We start from the raw sequence: 22,286 nt of genomic DNA, 5'->3' as shown, positions 1-22,286 counted from the left end.
GGAGGTTCGGAGTAATGGTTGTGTTGTCTGGTCCGTAGGTAAAGTGATAAATGTTCGCCTTCTGTGTTTCGACATCGTCCTTTGGATCGGTTGTGTGGGCGCCGATGATTGGTTAATGGCGTAATGCCTCGAACGAGTTTCCTTAAAAATATTTTAATAAAAAAAAAGGAATTGTTCAAAATTAAAAAACTATTTGTAGCACATTTCTCGATTACTTGTCTATCAAGTGATCGTTGGTACTTTTTTTTTGATGGTCGAGAATCGTTTACAGAAGTGTGATAGGCGTGAACCCACTCCAATTAATGTTGCGATTATGCATACAATGTACTTAACCACTTAATAAAAGTCATTCATATATATAGTAATCACTCCATTAATATTACGATGATTATACGATGTATTTAACCTCTTAAAGAAAGTCATTCATATATAGTAATAAAATTTGAAATTTTGTTATTCAGTTACATTACGCATGCTTAATTACATATTTTACATAAGTACGATATGTGATATGTGATATCTCATTTCAATAAAAGTTACAATAATAAATATGATAGATTTAACCGGTTAAGGATTTGAAATTTCGTTATTCAGTTGCATGACATATACTTAACAAAAAATCTTCTTTTCAATTTAATTTTGTTCACCAGTTACCTTTCTTCCATGAACCCGGGGACAAGGTTAAATCAACCCATATATTCAAACTTTGGTAATGTGTCAAGCCACTTTTATGTTATGTGTCCAAGACACTTTTATGTTATGTGTCCAAAAACTTTGATGTTAAGATGAGAATGTGAATAAGAGAACAAATGAAAAATTTTAAAAATGTGAAAACTTTGGGAAATTAGAAATGATTCGAAACTTTCAATATCTTAGAGTAAGATTGTGAATAAATCTCTATAGAAAAAAAAAAGAGAAGAAATTATAGATTATGAACCCAAAGTGATTTTCCTTTAGAGGTTATTGTACAAAAAATAAACAAGTAATTAATATTTTTATAAAATAGTGGGTAGAAAAATAGGACACGATTATATGAGGGTGGAAATAGTAGCATTGCTAATCGATCATATATATCAAGATATAGAGGAAGATTTGATAAACACGCACTAGCAATGTTGACTCTAGTTAGAGGAAGATTTGATTAATCAATCAGATTATTCATGAAGAAATCTTTCATTCATTTTTCGAATTTTTGTGAATTTTTTTTAAATGTGACTGTTCTATAATACTTTTTCATCTATGCAAAGATGTAAAATGAGAATTTTTTTTTATTCAGATTATAACTTAATCCCAATTCCCAACCTCGTTAACATCGTTTTCTTTGAGAATTTTTGCCCTAGCAAATTGTTGTCAAACGCTTTTTCAAAATATCATAAAATGATAATATTGGGATTTCAAAGTAAGAGAGAGCCTGTCAAATATGCCAAACGTCTATTGACCATGGGGTTGTATGTCCACATAAGCTAGCATAGCATTGCTCTAGTAATGTATACCAGTCCTCTATATTGATCATGGGTTTCTCATAATTATGTAGACAATTCCAATAAATAGATATAAAATAAAAAAGCAGACAATTCGCAGCATTCGAATACAAAGTCAACAATGATGTTTTGGACCTACGTACAACTACATGCATACAACGACATGCATGTTCACATTGCAGACATATATATAGGCTATGTTCTTCTCATCTGTTCTTCATATTACTTTGGCAGTAGTACTGGACCAACAAACTTAATTAGGTTTTGGCAGTAGTACTGGACCAATTATAAACTTATGGCAGTGGATCACTTACACCTCCGGCAACACTCGTACGAGGGTCATCAAAATCCGGTATATACGCGTCAATATATAACACAAACATAAACAATTACTAGCTTGCATATGCAAAATCTTGCGGCCGATATTACGTATAGGATCTGTCGCGGTGGTATAGGCATCACACAATATTGTATGTGCTATATATAAATGGATGAGTTTCAGAGGGTACATTCAGGCTAGAAAGCTTGTGAGATATTGGGGCAGTCATTGATGATATGACATTGTCAATATTATCCATGACTAATAGGTCAACTTGGAGTTGATCCTCGTAACAATGCACAGGGCATTTTAGATATTCTGACAATACGTAGTCGCGCGTACTCATCTAGCTTCCTCATCCTCCAAATCTTTCCTGGACGGCACCACTGAAATGTTGGCCTTGATATTCACCAATAACTTGGTGCATACCAACTCGGTTCGGGTTCAATTACACCTACCACCCATGTATAGCAGTCTGTGAACTCATCCACCACTTCCCAACTTTGATTCTCCATGAACACAATGTTATTGAATGAAATACAACAAGAGCTAGAACATAATGGTTTGCACAGAATTATATATAAAAAAAGGGGTACAAAATCAAGCATACAAATTAGTAAATCGATCAGGTTTTAAAAAGTTCAATCAACAGATATCCAATTTAAATTTCAAAATTTGATGATAATTATGAGCCTAAAAGAAGCCTATATGTACATAGGGATAAGATAACAATGTTCTAAATTTCAATTTCATAAATTTATCATAGTCTTTAAATTCAAAATTATCGCCTAAAGGATATTTTGGACTTAATTGTCAACCTTTTTAGGCTCAATTAACGGTGAGATATATCTGTTATGTTATACAATGAAACCGTCAATTTATCGTCGAAATATTTCGTAATATTGCTGAAATGCTCGAAATTATCGCCAATCTATCACCAAGATACACCTCAGTTCAATGTTGAAAATCTGCAAAAATACCGTATTAGTTGTATCAATATATCATCGAGAGGATTCAACCCCTACCATTCAGCATGTACTAAGAACCAACATCCACAACAACCACAGCACGCATGTATTAATTGTATCAATCATATTATACTTGTTTAATTCATCTAATCAGTCTAATCTATATAAACCTATGTTTGCATGTTCTTATTTTCCTCCCACATTTTTTCCAGAAAAAATAACTTTTTAATCTCAAATTTCCCACCAACACTAAAAACCATACCAAGTAATGTTATTATTTTGTTTTTTTGGCACTTTTGTAGAGAAGTTCTTTAAGTACTTTAATATCTTTAGCTTCAAATAATTTTATTTTATTGTTCTTTATTTAATCTATTAAATGTTATTATTTTTAAACATTGTCAAGTACTTTAACTTAATAACTTAAATTGTTAAGTTGTCTGTCCGTATATAGACGCTTCACGTTGTGGCCGGGTTTCGACATCAGCCTTTGGATTAGTTGTGTGGGCGCCAATGATTGGGTAATGGCGTAATGACTCGAACAAGTTTTCCAAAATACATTAAAAAACCAAGAAAAAACAGACTATTTGTAGCATATTTATCATTACTTACCTATAAAAAAAAAGTGATGGTATCTGATCTTTTTACGATGGTGGTATATTTAACTAAAAGTGTGATGGGTGAGATCTCACTTCAATGAACGTTAAGAAAAGTCATATGTTTTTCATAATAAAATTTATGAAATTCCGTTATTTAGTTATATACTTATATGATATATGCTTAACCAAAAGTCTTTTTTTCAGTTTTAATTTTGTTCATTACTTACGTGGTGTATGTTTAACATAAATGTATCTTTGTCAAAAGTGTGATAAGTGAGATCTCACTTGAATAGACCTTAATAATCGTTACAATAATATGTACATACGATGTATTTTACCACTTAAGGTAAGTCATTTACATTTAGTAATAAAAATTTAAAATTGTTATTTGTGTACATGGTAGGTATGCTAAGTTGCTAACTAAACCTCTTATTTTTAACTTTAATTTTGTTCATTATATACCGTGGTGTATGCTTTAGTTGAAAATCATTTTTTTAGTTGCTACTTGCTAGTCATATTACAATTTTATAGTTGAAATTGAAATAAATCGTTTTGGAGCAAAGAGGTGCAACTTTAATTTGTCCACACACGCGACTCTTAACAACATGTACTAGCAAATGTTGAGCGAAATTGTCTAATGTTAAAAAATGTGGCTATTTGGTCAATTTCCTTAAGTTGTGGCCCTTTTCTCTAACATCTAAATGACTTAACGTTTATGAATAAAACTTTAGTACAATGTTGTACATATATGAACCTCTCATGATCAGCTTGTGAAAGGTTACACAGTAAAAAGCTCGTTGTATCTGCAATTTAAATATTAGAATTGCTGCAATTTAAGTTAGGATAAGTGGTAAAAGTTGGTACGGTAAAAATTATTACTAGATTAGATTTAGAATTCGATCCATGTAACAAAAATAATTTACTAATAAAAAAGAATCATTTATATAAAAGTTGAAAAAAATTAAAGATATCTTTAGGTATTTTTGAAAATTTCGCCAAACATTCCTCCTACTGTCCTACATAAAATTATTTACATTTATACTTTTGAGGTTTATTATTTTTTTACATACACCTTTTGGAGTTTTAAAAATTATATATACACTTTCTGAGGTTTTAAAACTGTTACATATAATCATCTACAGTGAGACGAAAAAATGATGAAAAAATATGCAAAAAAACATGTTAAGGATTGAAATAGCCTAATAAGATTGCTCAAGGTATAAGGTCTAACCTCAATACAAATATCTTCTTTTTTATTTATTTATTGTTTTCTCTTACATGAGTTATATGCAATTGTTTTGAAATTTCAAGAATGTATGTGTAATTTTTAAAACTTCAAAAGTGCATATGAAAAAATAATAAATTTCAAAAAATATAAGTGTAAATAACTCGTCCTACATAGATAAATAGACATAGATAATTAGATACAATACAACGGAAACTTTTTACTTTATTGTTTTAAAATAAAAATGGAGTTTAAGAAAAATGTGTGACTATTATGTGAATTTAGATAAAAAATAAATGTGTGAATTTTCGAGGGGAATCCCAGCGGGAAGGGAACAGGTAAACGCGAGGTCGCGCCAGAAAATAAAATAAAATTTGTAGAGGGACCGTGGGCATTGAATGACAATACACGTGTTCGAATATAAGTGGTTGGTAAGTTCTAGAAGGTCATAGAAACCAATGGAATCCAAGCGCTCGTCAATTAGTTTGGGAGTATATAAGACGGGGGGGTCCCAACTCCCAAAGAAAGTTCCCTCTTCTTTGGTGTACAATCGCAGAGCAACGGAGCTTTCATCTTGTCTTCGAGCTCAGGCGCGTCTCTTTCTCTCTCACATTTTATGGTCAAAGCACAATTCAAGACCTAATTGGTTGGGCTATCTGTAATTCAATTTCATTTGTTTTTTCGTTTTGCAATGCATTATTATTGATTAATTGCTCAAATTTCTGAGATTTATAGAAAATTTTTTAATACAACTTCATAATTTTACCAAGTTTGGATATTTTTGCTTGGGCTTTGGGTTTTTGTGTTTGGTTTTCTGGATCTGATGTTGTTGATCATTGTTATTTGGTATTCTGAAACTTGAGTATTGAGAAGGTCTTCTTTGGATGTAAATTCAGGATCTAGATGTTGATTTATATAGTAATTGGACTAATTCTGACAATGTAGTTGCAATTACGGGTTGTGTATTGAAAATTTCATATCCCATGCTGTATGGAACCTATTTGTATGATATTTAAATAAAGAAAAAAGTTTTCTGAATATACTTGGTGATTTATGTGCATAATTTAGGATTTATTTATAGTTGTGATAGGCAGATAATTTAAATGTAGGTTGCAGCTTTATATATCAATTTTAGGATTGGGGTCAATTTTTTATTTGCATGCTAGGCATGAAATTGCCTGATTTGAGAACCAAGCAGAAAATGTCCTTGTTGTTTGCGCTAGCTGTTTAGAACGGCGTTGGCATATTTAGTAATTTCTTTTGTCTTTGTACATTGAACTCTTTCATTTACTTGGAATTCTATGCATTGCCTTTTCCCCTTAGATTTTCCTTATGGATTATTTTTTTATTGGAAATCCTTATCAGTTTTGATTGTGATTTGAATAGGTTATATTGATCAGTTCAATACCTCACATTCTATTCTACCGAGCATTCTAATATTGAATTGTTGGAGATGGCAGAGGTGTGCATTATTCTCACTATGTTTCTATTGTATTTTAATGTAGTTTGTATGCTATTTTCCTCATGTTTCTTTTTTGTTGGGTTTGCAATGCATTTTTTGAATTGATGTGTTAAAAACTTGGTTGCAGGAGGGTCACAAGGTCACATTGAATGTATATGACCTAAGCCAGGGACTAGCCAGGCAGATGTCCATGGCATTCTTGGGGAAAGCCATTGAGGGCATATGGTAAGTGTTTCTGTTTGATAGAATGCACAAGTGTGGAGTATGCTAATGTCTGAAAGAAGTACCCTTTATTATCATTTTTTTCTTCTTAGCAAGACATAAAGGCATAAGGTTTCAAATCCTGTATTTGTAATTTGAATGACAGGCACACAGGAGTTGTGGTTTATGGTAATGAGTACTATTTTGGGGGAGGCATACAACATGCTTCTGCTGGACTGACACCATATGGAACACCAATACGAGTAGTAGAATTGGGTGTCACACATGTGCCCAAGGATGTATTTGAAGTGTATTTACAGGAAATCAGTCCCCGGTATACTGCGGAAACTTATAGTCTGCTCAACCACAATTGCAATAATTTTAGCAATGAGGTTGCTCAATTTTTGGTGGGAGCAACCATTCCCGATTATATTCTACAGCTTCCCAATGAGGTTATGAACAGTCCAATGGGTGCCCTTATTTGTAAGTTATTTTTCTAATTTCTCTCTCCTGTCCTATTATTAGTTAATACTCAATTTTATTTGATTCTGAAAGCTAATTTATATTTTGTGCTGTCTTTTATATGAATTTTCTTTGTTTGTTTCTAATTGATCCAGAGTAGTATACAGAGTAGTATACTCAGAATCTTCCATGCTTGGTGTTTTTGGTTTTGGCAATTTAGAGGATTATGTGGATTATTAATAGGGAATCCATGTGCTTAAACACTCAATAATGCATTTGAGTTTGCTCAGCATGACCCATTGTTTTCTTACTTTGTTTTGCAGTGCCCATGCTACAGAATCTAGAAGCAACATTGAAAGCTGGTGCTGCTCCTCAAGTTCCACAATTCAGGCCACCTTCCATGGTTCAGCCAACAACGAATGTTGTGAAACCCTTGACTAATGGTTCCAACAAAGAGACTGACAAATCGAAATCTGGAGGGCAGCCCACCAAGTCAGAGGAGCGGGGAACATCGAGTATTGCGCCATCTGTTGTTAAACCTGCCAATGGGGTTGTAGATCCTCTTGGGGATGCTCGGAGTAAGGTACAAGAGGAGATAGCTGCTGAATTTGCCGCAATCATGGCGAGTGGAACATTTCATGCAAGTGAGGCTGCAGCACTTGCAACCAGAAGAGTGATGCAGAGATATGGTCATACAAGTTCGACGGTGCCACAGAGCATTTGAGAGTTTACAATATTTATTTCAGAGTTGGGTTGATTGAGTTTGAATTGGGCAATTATTTATAGGAAGCTGTTATGCAATTTGCTAAATGTGGGAATTGGGGTACATCTCCATACCACCTTTTTAATGCAATTTGTATTTTATTGTGACATATTGTTACAATTACAAATAAGTTATGTGTAGAAGTGATCAACAGTGGCACTTGTACCAAACTGAGCAAGGCTTGTCTGATAAATGATGCTGCTGAGGGTTTTTAGTTTTTATTTTCTGGTCAATAATATTTCTATTGTAGGCTCGTTTGATAGTTGCCAGCTACATCATATTGGCCATGATGGGCTAACTAGCTAGGTGGTATTTGCATCTCCTTTTTTGTCTTTGCTGGGGGGTTCGATGAAGAAAGGAAACCAAGCAAAACTCAAAGGAACACATTGATTAGAAGTGTACGTGTATTTCAAACCTTATCCCACAATGCCTAAATCCAAAAAGAAATGGCAAAGTTAACTGAGTGCTCATGCATGACAGGGACTATTATTTTCCTATACAGCTTGTCTTCGATCAATAGGAAATCAGAAAGGGTTAACCATTAGGCATAGATTCTCAATTGAATAACGTTGTAATAACTGTAGATCTTGTTGATCTTAATGTAAATCAATGGTAATAAAGAGCATCAAACATTATTATCCTCTAAGAGGAATAGACCAATGCTCAAAACCCTTTTTTTTAAATTACCTAGATAGGAAGATACAAATATCGATCGGATATTTCCCAACTAAGTTAATCAGATCGTAATCACAAATTCCTCTCTTAAAATTAAAACTTAAAACCCAGTTAATCAAATTCCCTTTAATTGGACAATTAAGAAACAAAAAGTAATTAAAGAGAATATTAACATATATTAGAAAAGAAATAAGCTTTCAGAAGCAGCACAAAAATTAGGAGAAGAGCGGTGAATCAAAAAAAAAAAAAAAGAGTGAACAAGCGATCTGAACCAGGAAAATATCCGATCTGAAGAGCGGTGAATCAGGAAAATATCCGATTGTACATTCTAGTTAGTCTGAGCAAGAGTATTCTCTCAACTCTGAAGCAGGGAGAATTTCAGTGTTTTTCAAGGTAAACACTGACTCTATTTTCATACGCTCATCTAATAACCTATGTATCTTCTACTTACTTAATTCATCTTTTGACTCTCTCTCTCTATGTGATTCTCGATCTCTTTCTCTCTCTCTTAGATCAAAAATGGGTGAGAAGAGCTATAAGGGTGGTCAAAAGTTTAACGACAAGGGAAACAGGGTGTGCGTATATGGACTCCTTCCGTCACTCATCTCCCGCTCCACTGGACTGTGTTAAAAAACAAAGAGAAATGGGAGAAGAAGAAGCAAAGTGGACGCTGAGAGTGAGAGTACCAGTTTTTCTAGAATATCACAAACTCAATTTTTTCTAGAAAACTGGTAGACTCTCACTCTCAGCGTCCACTTTGCTTCTTCTTCTCCCATTTCTCTTTGTTTTTTTAACACAGTCCAGTGGAGCGGGAGATGAGTGATGATAGGAGTCCATATACGCACACCCTCGTTTCCGTTGCCCTTAAACTTTTGACCACCCTTATAGCTCTTCCCACCCATTTTTGATCTAAGAGAAGAGAGAAAGAGATGGAGAATCACATAGAGAGAGAGAGAGTCAAAGATGAATTAAGTAGAAGATACAGAGGTTATTAGATGAGCGTATGAAAATAGAGTCAGTGTTTACCTTGAAAAACACTGAAATTCTCCCTGCTTCAGAGTTGAGAGAATACTCTTGCTCAGAATATAGAATGTATGAAAATAGTGAACAATGTATTAGGGGGTTTCATTCTCTTACTTATATAATGGTGGAGTGGTGGAATGAGATTTCGAGGCGTAGCGGAATCAGGTCGGCGCACCATTGCCTACTCTGCCAAGGTATCACAAAACGGTTCGGTTACTGATTTGCCTTACCTCTCTCTCTCTCTCTTTTTGATTTTTTGGACTGACTTGCTCTCTCTCTCTTTCGCTTTCTATGATGTCCATCACTCCATCTATGTCATCATATATGGCATGCCATGTATAATGTATGTTGCTATATTAAACAGAAACAGAATGCATGTCATGTATGTATGTCTATATTTTTATGCATGACTAGATGATCATGCATTCATTCATGCCATTTCCCACATTACCATTCTCACGTGATCTTCTTCTATATGCGTGATACCAAATTCCCTTTCTTTTGTCTTTTGTCCTTTTCCCCCCTCCCCCAAATTCATACAGTAGCACACAACTAGTACACGTATGCAGTAGGGAAAGTTCTAGATTACACGCTTTTTTTTTGGCCATGACTAGATTACACATTTACACGCTTATAGCATATATACAAATATATTTTCATGCATTCAGATATTGTTTAGTTCATTTTCTCACAAATGAAATAGATTTTTTTCACTGTTCATTTTATAAATGGTTTAATACAACAATTTTATTAAGAATCACTTCTCTGTTTTTTTAACCTTATCCCACAATGCCTAAATCCAAAAAGAAATGGCAAAGTTAACCGAGTGCTCATGCATGACAGTTGACTGTTATTTTCCTATACAGCTTGTCTTCGATCAATAGGAAATCAGAAAGGGTAAACCATTAGGCATAGATTCTCAATTGAATAACGTTGTAATAACCATAGATCTTGTTGATCCTATTGTAAATCAATAGTAATAAAGAACATCAAACATTATTATCGTGTAAGATAGAGGAATAGACCAATGCTCGTAACCTTTTTTTTTTTTTTTTTTCTTACCTAGATAAGAAGATACGAATATCGATCGGATATTTTCCAACTAAATAAAGAAAAATACAACTAAATTAAACCCTAAAAAACAAATAAAACTATTTGGTAATTAAAGACTCCATTGGAGTCATAAACTACTAATTAAACAAACCAAATAAAAAACATCACAACCTTTTGTTTAGGTGTGCAAGGGAAAGGGGCAAAGGGCCAAAAAACTAAGGGGAGAAGTGTTGAAGAAAATGATGGAGTTCTTAGTTCTCCCTCTTATATATAAGTCTTTGTTGAATTCGTATTTGTTGGTAATTAAGGATATATAAGTCAACTGTTTTCTTATGGTTTGGGGTTTGGGTAGTTTGCTGAGATTTTTCTATTTCTGTAACTCAACACCATTGTGTGTAAGCGTAGGCCTTGGGTTCCCTCAATGTAACTCTCAATTTTGCTTTTGCATATTTCCTCTGTTTCTTTCGTGTTCAAAATAGGTAAGACCAAGAGTGGTTTGGCGAGCTTAGCTAGCTAATTAAATTAAATTATATATAAAAATTAAATTAAAAGAGCTAATGAAGCATGTACTGCAGGAATCTGATCAAGAAGATGACAAGAAGTTGTAGTTCACAACAAGACTGATATTCATGAGCAATGCATAGACCTTCAAATCAAAGCTGCTGGGAGTACAATCCCACCAAAGAGGAGGTTAGTAAAGCTAGAGTGCTAACCATGATTCTTGATCAAATACTCCAATTTACACTGGAACTTTTTTTTCTTTGAAAATAAAAAAACAAGAATTCTTAAGCAAACTTAAATATATAAATTCTTGATCTCTATCTATTTGTTTACTATAAAGTTGGAGAGAACCAAGTGAGTTTAGACCTTAGTGACAAAATAGAACTTGGAAAGGAATGCTCAATTCTTCCGGTATCAAGATAGAATACACCAACCTCACGAGAGTTAAATGACTCTAACGAACGGAAACCCAAAGATCTATTTTTTGCAAAGAAAATGCAATTTCTTTGTAACTCTTTGAAATCACTTGTTGGAAGGGAGAAGGAACCACAATGTGCCAAAAACAATAGCTAGTCACCAATAGCTGGTACCCTAATTAACAATAGCTGCCAGTCTCCAGGTCAACCTTGAATACTCTAAAAAGACTTGTCCTCGCATATGAAGTGCCAGATTGCATGTCTTCCAAGTCAAGAAAATGAATATATCCATCAGGACCATCACCATTACCAGCTTCTGCTCTTCCATCTTCATCACCATGACCAGCTTGTGATGGTCCTGATGGATATATTCATTTTCTAACATTGCATGAACCTTCCCTATATTTCTAACATATATCCCATATACGATTTCATATTGAGATTTTTTGGCACCCAAAAAATTACTCTACACCACTTCCTCAAAATAATCCTCATTGTTTTTTCTTTGGCATGTTGGATACTTGGATGGGCTCAAAATCGAACTCATGGCCTATTATTTCTCACTCCTTACCACATGGAAAATTTTGGTGTGATTATAACATCACATGATTGTGTGATCAATTTATTTATAAGGAGCTTTTCTTATTTATTTTTATTTATGTTGAAACTGGTTGGGTTTGGATTTGGGCTTGACAGGACTTCGTAGAAGGTTAGAAACCAGTAGATAAATGTTCATATGGGCCTAACCAACTGGGCTGATGTGTACCCGCCACCAATTTCCTTGCCTAACGTTTTACGTGTGGACTTCACGACCGGTTAAAAAATCCAAAATCCAACTGTAGAACCAGAAAAGAAAAGAAATCTGAAACCTCTCTCTCCGCGAAATCAACCAACCTCTGAATCCATGGTGATTTTCACATCTGACATCCCCTACGATAGGATAGATTTTTTGTTTCAGCCCTTCACCAAGTTTATGCAAAGCTTTGTCTTGTTTTTTTTCTCAACAGTAGCATGAGCATGATAACTCTGCACCTGCATTATTGAGAATAAATGCTAAAAAGAATTGTAAAGACTTCAAACTGCTAAATTTTTTATAAATCTGGTTCTGGAGTGGGCGTGGCTGAAATGCATCTTGGTGGATGGCTCCTCCTTAGCCTAAATTACATTATTATTGTTAATATTGCAGTAGCTAGAGTCTAGAGAGAATTTCAGAGAAGAAATGTTGGCACCTTGTTTAGTGCTCCGAGAACAGATCGTTCCATCTCTAGTTCAAAACGAAGTGCAAGAGCCTCATTATTTAGTGTCTCGATAGATTCCAGCTGCTTTTTGAACTCTTTTGCCAACATCTGCAAATGAAAGCAGTTAGTTTAAGAAGAAAGAAAAAAAAAAACTAGAGGAAAAATATACAATGTAACTACCTCATAAATGTCAGAACCAGTTAGTTCGTTGGAGTCCATCTTGTAGGAAACAAAGTGTTGAGTCTATAATTCTATTATATTGATCAAAAAACAGAAAAGAAACTACAATCAAAACCTAATTCGCAAACGGTCACCAAATTCAGAGATTCACAAAATTAAAGAGTTATTACAGAGAGCGAGCGAAAAATAAAATAGATGAATTAGATTATACGCTCAAATTACAATTCAGGAAATAAAGTGCGATCAAAAGGATAAAGATACAGCCATTCAAACTCTCAGAGATTAGATTAAAAGCACAAAAATTCAAAGATTGAACTCACTCGATCAAAGATTCTTTGCAACCTGCAGTGTTGTGCTTTCTAGCTAGATGTTCAAGGGCATATGAGATAGCAAGCTTTGGGGGGTTTAAATAGCTAAGTTTCTGTGCATTTGGAGTGAGACATAGTGTGCTTTGCTACTTGAATTAGACGTTCTAAGGCAATGACGCTTTAGTCTAAGATAAAAAAGACAGAGACAGAGCAGTCGACAATTTCTGCAGCAGTAAAAATGGTGTGAGTACTTTATTAGTTTCAAAATCTCAAATGGTGTGAGAAATTTCTAGAAATTATACGGTTATACTTATGAACACAATTAAATATGAATTAAGAGATAGAGGCTGGTGGCTGTACGACCCAACACAAAATGTCTGCCGGACATAAATTAAGAGAATATTTGCTGAGATGGCATTTTGACTGCAAGAGCACTTATTGTGTCCAAGCCAAAAGGCATATTCAATTAAATTTAGACAACTCCACACACAAATTCTATTCAAAATCAATAAATAAACATATAAATCTTAGAAGGAAAAGTGTTCACTTTACAGTATATTGGAGGGTCTCCGATGTCCCTTAGGTTCACGTTCATGGTCAAAAGCTGATCAATTCAAGTGAGTTTTTTTTCAGTTACAGACGGGGCGAATGACCCAAAAGTGAGTTTTTTTTTTATTACAAACGGGCCCTCAAAAAAAAAAAAGAGACTCACTTTTGGGCCATTCGCCCGTCTGTAACTGAAGAAAAACTCAATTGAATTGATCAGCTTTTGACCATGAACGTGAACCTAAGGGACATCGGAGACCCTCCAATATACAGTAAAGTGAAAACTTTTCCTTCTAAGATTTATGTGTTTGTTTATTGATTTTTAATAGAATTTGTGTTTGGAGTTGTCTAAATTTAATTGAATATGCCTTTTGGCCTGGACACAAGAAGTTGCTCTTGCAATCAAAATGCCATCTCAACAAATATTCTCTTAATTTCTGTCCGACAGACATTTTGTGTTGGGCTGTACGGCCACCAACCTCTATATCATAATTCATATTTGATAGTGTTTATAGGTATAACCGTATAATTTCTAGAAATTTCTCACACCATTTGAGATTTTGAAACTAATAAAGTATTCCCAAAAGGACTCACACCATTTTTACTGCTGCAGAAATTGTCGATTGCTCTGTCTCTGTCTTTTTTATCTTGATTGAGGCGTCATTGCCTTAGAACGTCTAATTCAGGTAGCAAAGCACACTTTGTCTCACTCCAAATGCACATCAACTTAGCTATTTAAACCCCCAAGGTAGCTATCTCATATGCCCTTGAACGTCTAACTAGAAAGCACAACACTGCAGGTTGCAAAGAATCTTTGATCAAGTGAGTTCAATCTTTGAATTTCTGTGCTTTTAATCTAATCTTTTGCATGTTCAATCTCTGAGAGTTTGAATGACTGTATCTTTATCCTTTTGATTTGTTCTTCTTGCTTTTGATCGCACTTTATCTCCTGAATTTTAATTTGAGCATATCTGTAATCTAATTCATCTATTTTATTTTTCACTTGCTCTCTGTAATAACTCTTTAGTTTCGTGAATCTCTAAATTCTGAAATTTGGTGACCATTTGCGAATTAGGTTTTTATTGTTGTTTCTTTTGTATTTTTTGATCAATATAATAGAATCTTAGACTCAACACTCTGTTTCCTACAAGATGGACTCCAACGAACTAACTGGTTCCAACATTTATGAGGTAATTACATTGTATATTTTTTCTTTTAGTTTTTTTTTTCTTCTTAAACTAACTGCTTTCATTTGCAGATATTGACAAAAGAGTTCAAAAAGCAGCTGGAATCTATCGAGGCACTGCTCAATGAAAATAATGAGGCTCTTGCACTCCGTTTTGAACTAGAGATGGAATGCTCTATTCTCAGAGCACTGAACAAGGTGCCAATATTTCTTCTCTGAAATTCTCTCTAGACTCTAGCTACTGCAATATTAACAGTAATAATGTAATTCAGGCTAAGCAGACTAAGAAGGAACCATCAGCCATCCACCAAGATGCATTTCAGCCACGCCCACTCCAGAACCAGGTTTATAAAAGATTTATAAAATTTTTGAGAGTTTGAAGTCTTTACAATTCTTTTTAGCATTTATTCACAATAATGCTGATGCAGGTGCAGAGTTATCATGCTCATGCTACTGTTGAGAAAAAATATAAGACAAAGCTTTCCATAAACTGGATGAAGGAGGGTACGTACATGCGGATATGGAGGACGCTGTATGTTTGCCCATGACTCTCAGGAGTTACGACCCCCTCATACTTCTCCAACAACCTGTGAATCCTTCTCTAAAGGAATTGAGTGCCCCTTCGGTGCAGAATGCAATGACAGCCACATTCATGGTTCTTCCCAACCACAACCCCTCTGCTGGTTCCTCAGTAGAGGCATGGACTGTCTTTGGGGTGAAGGATGCGATCGCAGCCACTGCAGAAGGACTGAGCATAATTAATATGTTAGAAGGAAGGAGATGTATAATGGTGGCCAAGATGTTAGAAGCAAGAAGAACAAATCTGCTCAAATGAATAAGAGCATATGTTAAAGAGTCCATGTTAGGAAATAAGAGCATAATAGGTGTTAGAAATTGTTTATGTTATTGCGCTGTCAGTAAAAGCTCTAATTTGCTTACAGAATAGGGCACTAATATTACACTTGATGATCGATCAAAAAGAAACTAACTAGCGGGCGGCTGACGATGTTCAATATTCAATACGAGGATGCTTTACATTCATTATTATATAAAACAAGTTGGTCCAATTATCCTACTCCAACTAGTATTAGGAATTCCATTCTTGGTTTATTTACTTCGATTACAAGGTTTCCCGTTTGCTTCCTTTTCCTTTTTTTTTTTTTTAATGTTTTTATTTTGCCGTCAGACGTTTATTGGTAATAAAATTTCTTAACTATTATCTGAGAACCCAAACACCTAAACCCACATGCAAAGTTTATACAAAAACCCAGATCGTAATCACAAATTCCTCTCTTGAAATTAAAACTTAAAACCCAGTTAATCAATTCCCTTTAATTGGACAATTAAGAAACAAAAAGTAATTAAAGAGAATATTAAGATATATTAGAAAAGAAATAAGCTTTCAGAAGCAGCACAAAAATCAGGAGAAGAGCGGTGAATCAGAAAAAAAGAGTGAACAAGCGATCTGAACCTTGAGGCTGTCAGCTTTATCTTTCTGGAGGCCGGCCTCCCCTTGCACCGGACCGCAGAGAGAGGGTGGTCTGGCCACGTGGCCAGCGGCGGTGTGGGTGGTGTCGGGTGGGGGCTGTAAACTTCTTCTTCATTCACTATAGTGATTAGTGAGGCTCAACCCGGTCAACTTCGTCAACTTCGTTATTTGTAATGGGCTGGGATAAAGGCAAATTAAAAAGTCCATGAGCCCATGGGCCATAAGTAGATGGTGTTTACAATGTGTTTTGGGCATTAATAGCCTATTGATTTATTGCTTTAAATTCAAAGGTTAAATGCAATAAGTATTTTTTGCTTTTTTGTTTTTATAAAATAAAAAGTCAATTAATTGATAGGATAACATGTTCTTGTTCACCTTCACCTAACTTATTAGTCCCCAGTATACTGCTGAAACTTATAGTCTGCTCAACCACAATTGCAATAATTTTAGCAATGAGGTTGTTCAATTTTTGGTGGGAGCAACCATTCCCGATTATATTCCACAGCTTCCCAATGAGGTTATGAACAGTCCAATGGGTGCCCTTATTTGTAAGTTATTTTTCTAATTTCTCTCTCCTGTCCTATTATTAGTTAATACTCAATTTTATTTGATTCTGAAAGCTAATTTATATTTTGTGCTTGTTGATGCCCAAAAATGGTAGAGCAGTCAACGTCGAGTCGAACCACGTAGGCCCGTTGACCCACCACTGAGCGGAGGACACGTCGAAGTGGGGCAGGAACGGGTAGCTGGGTCCGACTGGTGAGTAACGAGATAGAATGGTATTCGGAGCACCCTGCACAGATACACAAAAGTGAGCGGGTAGGACACCGGTGTGGTGCCGGCCAAAGGTCCTCCGACGCTCAAGTCAGTGTTCAGAGAGATCTGAGAGCAGAGTGAGTGAATAGTATAATAATGATTTCAGTTGTCCTTTTGTGACAAGAAGGTACCTCTTTTATAGTACCTTTGGAAGAGTGTCAACCAATCCGGTGACGACACGTGTCCTTTGTGGTGACTTGCACTGTAGGGGCGCCACGTGGCACCGGTCTCGAGGATCCGAGTTAGTTGACACGGGCCGGGGGCCCGGGAGGCTTGAGCTTGGGAGGCCGGAGCCTAAGGGGCCGGGGCCCAGGGGGCCGGGGCCCATGAGGCCGGAGCCTAGTGGATCATGGGCTAGGAGCCCAGGAAGGGCTTAGTCTTTTGGGTCTAGGCCCAAACAGCATGGTGTTGGGCCTTGTGTGACTTGTCGTTATGCCGAGATGATTAGTCATACGAACAGAAGTCCCCCAAGTTTCCGAGCAAAAGATACTTCTTGGTTGGGAACTTTGTACACAAAAGAGTCCGAGCAGAACGACAAGTAACCACACACTTGTTCCTGCTTAAGCTACTGTTTAGAAGTCCCCCAAGTTCCTTAGCAAGAAAAGCTGTACTGCAGGAAAGCTTGGGGGTTCAGATGACACTTTATTTCTTTTTTCTTCTTTTTTTTTTTTTTTTTTTTTTTTTGAATTTCTGATCACCCTGTATTCCGAGCAGTAGACCCTGTATCATTTTTTTTTTTTTTTTTTTTTTTTTGATCGCCCTGTAGTCCGAGCAGTAGACACTGGATGTAATCCCAGTAGACCTCGCCCAATTCTAATGGTGGAATGTTGCCTTCTGTAAACAGGATTTTGGAACTGATCAGTATAGCTCAGATATAAAAGACCCACCCCCAAATCTCACATTGGGTACTGTAGATTTATTTGGGAAAGAGAGAGAAAGGTGAAATAAATTGGCATTTGGAGAGAGAGAGTGTTGTGAGATAGTGTTGGAGGCACGTGAACTGCAAGGGGCGGCTGGGTTTTTGAAATAGAGCAAAAAAGGCTGCTCGGGTAGGATCTTGTGAGGGGAAGTGCTCGGGCCGGAAAGTGGGAGTGGCTGGGGCCTGCTCGGGTAGGAGCCGTTGTGGGTGGCGGAGCAGAGGTGCTCGGGTCGGGGCTTGCGGAGTGGCCGGATCGGAGCTACTCGGGGCGCGAGGGAGTGCTCGGGTCGGGGATTCCTGCGCGGGTCGGAAGAGCTAGGGACGGGTCGGCGAAGGAGGAGCTCGGGTCGGAGGATTCCTGCGCGGGTCGGCTTCAGAAGAGGCGAGGTGGTCTGCTCGTCGGGTCGGCGCTGTGGTGTGTGGCCGGATCTGCCGAGCTCGGGGCGGAGGCGTGCAGCTGCTGGGCTCGGGTGCTCTGTCGCGGCTCGGATTGGGTGGACTCGGATCGAGTGCGCGGGCCGGACGTAGTGCAGGTGAGCTGCTCGGGGCGGACGCAGGTGGGCTGCTGCGCGAAGGAGTGCAGCTCGGGGGCAGCTGCTCGGGTCGGAGGCGAAGAGGATGTTGACGGAGCTACCACAATCGACAAGGATCCGAGCCACATCAAAATTAGCTATGGTGGCTTCAATGACCAGGGGGTCATCGTGTGGGAAGATCAAATCACGTTCTTCTTCCTCAGCAAAGGAAATGGGCGACCACCCGAGCTTAGGAGTCTTTTTTCCACGGTGGAGGTCTACAGCCATAACGCCGGAGCATTGCTGAGCACTTCGGGCGTATTCCTTCCTAGCCCTGTTGGAGTTGCCAGCGAGGGTCGGGCCCCCACAGATGGTATTGACCCGCCCCCGTCGTTGTCCTTCGGCCTTGGCCTTCTCGGTGGCCTCCTTGTCTATAAAGCCATCCAATTTTCCTTCCTGTACCAAAGTTTCTATTGCCTCTTTAAAGGCTCTGCATGCCTCGGTGTCATGGCCATGGTCATTATGATAAAGGCAAAAGAAGTTCTTGTTGGCCCGGTACCGTGTTTGTGGTGGGCGGGGTGGGAGCTTGGGAAGGATGTCCTTGATCTGAGGATACAATTCTGTATAGGTAACATTGAGAATTGTATAGACTTTGAACCTGGAGGCGTAGGATGTCTGATAGGTTTCCTCCCTTCGTTGTCCTCCACCTCTACCATCACCAAATTGCTTCTTGGTGAATTTACTGAACTTTTTCCCGGACCCCCCATGCTGGCTACCTGAGTAGGGCTTGGGCTGGGGTGGCACTATGATGGCCTGGTCGGTACTTGGGCGATCCATGGTGGGCGGCTTCTTCCCATATGTTTTGAATTCCGCAGTAGCATAGGCAATGGCCTCTTGCATAAGTTCTTTGTAGGTGCGCGGATTGCGGCGGTTGAGTTCAAACAAAAAGTCCCCCTCTAGGAGACCACCCTTGAAAGCAGCGAAGGCTACCTTCTCATCACAGTCGCGACACCGTGATCGTTCTAGCTGAAATCGAGTGATGTACTCCCGGAGGGATTCCCTGCTGCCCTGTCGGACTCGAGTCAGGTCATCCGTGGTGTAGATTCTATCGGTCTGGATGATATACTGGCCTAGGAAGAGCTCTCGGAGCTCGTTGAAACAATCAACCGAGCCCGGAGGAAGTTGGTAGAACCAGTCCCTTGCACTGCCAGTGAGGGTGGAAGGGAAGATTCGACACTTCGTAATATCATCAGCACCTTTAGATTCCAGAGCGGATCTGAAACTCATGAGGTGGTCATATGGGTCTTCCTTCCCTGTGTATGGAGTGATCTTGGGAGGTCGGACGTCGCCAACCGGAGGAGTGGACAGGATGCGAGCTGTGAAAGGTCCAGGTAGCTCCCTTGTTTCTAAAGATGGGTGCCCACCCCGACTTCCTCCTTCCACCCTTTTCAGGCGCTCACTGATGTCCATGAGAAGTTGCTGGAGCTGGTCTGGTGGAAGAGAGCCGCTGTTACCGGAGTCAGCGACTTGTTCACTTATGTAAGTGTTACTTTCTGCGCGGCGCCCAGCCGAGAGGACCTGCTCTTCTCCCCGTCGTCGCTTGGGACGGGGAGCCTGTTCCTCCTCCAAGTCTCGGGGGCGTGGGTTGGCTCGCCCCTGCTCCTCCTCCAAGTCTTGGGGACGCGGGTTGGATTCGCCCCGGTTCGTCCGCTGCTCTTCTCGCCGAGAGCGGTTGTCGTCGAGCAGATGACGACAGTCCCGATAAATGTGGAACTCTTCAGAGCGGGTAGGATGCTCGCCAGATCGAGCCCGGCTGACCGGGTGGATAAGTCTCTTTTGGAAACCTGGGGGTGGATGGCTACCTTGCCCTACATCCAACTGGCGGGGAACATTTTGGTCCCTTCGGGGGGGATCCCTCATCTCACCACTCCGGAGAGTGGTGTGCTCGTCCCTGTCATGGGGGTTCCTCCTCTCACCACTCCGGGGAGTGGTATGTCCTTCCCTGTCGCGGAGGAGTCGCTCATAAAGCTGTGTTGCACCTTTTTGGAGGTCGAGCTGTTCCTGGGTTCGTTGGAGCTGAGCCTCCAATCGCTGGATGTACTCCTCCTGATCAGATTCGGCAGTCTTCTTACCTCGCTTGTCAACCAGCGGGGTGTTGTCGACTTGGTCGAGGATAGGACCTCCGTCAGACATTGTGAGGGTCGGTAGCTCGGAAGCTAGGGAGCTCGGAAGCTCGGGAGCTCGGAAGCTCGGAAGGTTTTTGCACCTCAACTGAGGGTAGAGGATTCAATGGGGAAAAGTTGTAACTTTCCCACAGACGGCGCCAAACTGTTGATGCCCAAAAATGGTAGAGCAGTCAACGTCGAGTCGAACCACGTAGGCCCGTTGACCCACCACTGAGCGGAGGACACGTCGAAGTGGGGCAGGAACGGGTAGCTGGGTCCGACTGGTGAGTAACGAGATAGAATGGTATTCGGAGCACCCTGCACAGATACACAAAAGTGAGCGGGTAGGACACCGGTGTGGTGCCGGCCAAAGGTCCTCCGACGCTCAAGTCAGTGTTCAGAGAGATCTGAGAGCAGAGTGAGTGAATAGTATAATAATGATTTCAGTTGTCCTTTTGTGACAAGAAGGTACCTCTTTTATAGTACCTTTGGAAGAGTGTCAACCAATCCGGTGACGACACGTGTCCTTTGTGGTGACTTGCACTGTAGGGGCGCCACGTGGCACCGGTCTCGAGGATCCGAGTTAGTTGACACGGGCCGGGGGCCCGGGAGGCTTGAGCTTGGGAGGCCGGAGCCTAAGGGGCCGGGGCCCAGGGGGCCGGAGCCTAGTGGATCATGGGCTAGGAGCCCAGGAAGGGCTTAGTCTTTTGGGTCTAGGCCCAAACAGCATGGTGTTGGGCCTTGTGTGACTTGTCGTTATGCCGAGATGATTAGTCATACGAACAGTGCTGTCTTTTATATGAATTTTCTTTGTTTGTTTCTAATTGATCCAGAGTAGTATACAGAGTAGTATACTCAGAATCTTCCATGCTTGGTGTTTTTGGTTTTGGCAATTTAGAGGATTATGTGGATTATTAATAGGGAATCCATGTGCTTAAACACTCAATAATGCATTTGAGTTTGCTCAGCATGACCCATTGTTTTCTTACTTTGTTTTGCAGTGCCCATGCTACAGAATCTAGAAGCAACATTGAAAGCTGGTGCTGCTCCTCAAGTTCCACAATTCAGGCCACCTTCCATGGTTCAGCCAACAACGAATGTTGTGAAACCCTTGACTAATGGTTCCAACAAAGAGACTGACAAATCGAAATCTGGAGGGCAGCCCACCAAGTCAGAGGAGCGGGGAACATCGAGTATTGCGCCATCTGTTGTTAAACCTGCCAATGGGGTTGTAGATCCTCTTGGGGATGCTCGGAGTAAGGTACAAGAGGAGATAGCTGCTGAATTTGCCGCAATCATGGCGAGTGGAACATTTCATGCAAGTGAGGCTGCAGCACTTGCAACCAGAAGAGTGATGCAGAGATATGGTCATACAAGTTCGACGGTGCCACAGAGCATTTGAGAGTTTACAATATTTATTTCAGAGTTGGGTTGATTGAGTTTGAATTGGGCAATTATTTATAGGAAGCTGTTATGCAATTTGCTAAATGTGGGAATTGGGGTACATCTCCATACCACCTTTTTAATGCAATTTGTATTTTATTGTGACATATTGTTACAATTACAAATAAGTTATGTGTAGAAGTGATCAACAGTGGCACTTGTACCAAACTGAGCAAGGCTTGTCTGATAAATGATGCTGCTGAGGGTTTTTAGTTTTTATTTTCTGGTCAATAATATTTCTATTGTAGGCTCGTTTGATAGTTGCCAGCTACATCATATTGGCCATGATGGGCTAACTAGCTAGGTGGTATTTGCATCTCCTTTTTTGTCTTTGCTGGG

At 39.0% G+C, this 22,286-nt stretch overlaps 2 protein-coding genes and 1 long non-coding RNA gene across 4 annotated transcripts; 2 read left to right on the top strand and 1 right to left on the bottom strand.

The window, feature by feature from the left end:
• The first annotated feature begins 5,104 nt into the window (after positions 1-5,104).
• Positions 5,105-7,727, top strand: LOC147276063 (uncharacterized). Of its 2 annotated transcripts, none has more exons than XM_086254410.1 (5): positions 5,105-5,179; positions 5,976-6,051; positions 6,179-6,276; positions 6,419-6,735; positions 7,038-7,727. In XM_086254410.1, exons 2-5 carry the CDS (start codon positions 6,043-6,045, stop codon positions 7,436-7,438), a joined length of 825 nt encoding a protein of 274 aa, XP_086110536.1. In that variant the 5' UTR covers positions 5,105-5,179; positions 5,976-6,042; the 3' UTR covers positions 7,439-7,727. The 2 variants fall into 2 exon arrangements, with proteins under 2 accessions (XP_086110536.1, XP_086110537.1); XM_086254411.1 differs by having other exon boundaries at positions 5,171-5,235.
• A 4,473-nt stretch (positions 7,728-12,200) lies between these two features.
• Positions 12,201-16,199, bottom strand: LOC147276062 (uncharacterized). Its single transcript, XR_015123975.1, has 3 exons — positions 16,075-16,199; positions 15,116-15,351; positions 12,201-12,491 (listed from the first exon to the last, which is right to left on the bottom strand). It is a non-coding gene; the product is annotated as an uncharacterized LOC147276062 (long non-coding RNA).
• Positions 16,200-21,510: 5,311 nt separating this feature from the next.
• LOC147276061 (uncharacterized) lies at positions 21,511-21,906 on the top strand. Its single transcript, XM_086254088.1, has one exon. The coding sequence runs from the start codon at positions 21,511-21,513 to the stop codon at positions 21,904-21,906; it is 396 nt and encodes a 131-aa protein (XP_086110214.1).
• The last annotated feature ends 380 nt before the right edge of the window (positions 21,907-22,286 follow it).

This window comes from Dryas octopetala, chromosome 8, assembly GCF_963921425.1.
Source record: "Dryas octopetala chromosome 8, drDryOcto1.1, whole genome shotgun sequence".
Lineage (NCBI taxonomy): Eukaryota > Viridiplantae > Streptophyta > Magnoliopsida > Rosales > Rosaceae > Dryas > Dryas octopetala.
Note: the sequence above shows the minus strand (reverse complement) of the source record. Positions and strands in the feature narration are given on the sequence as shown.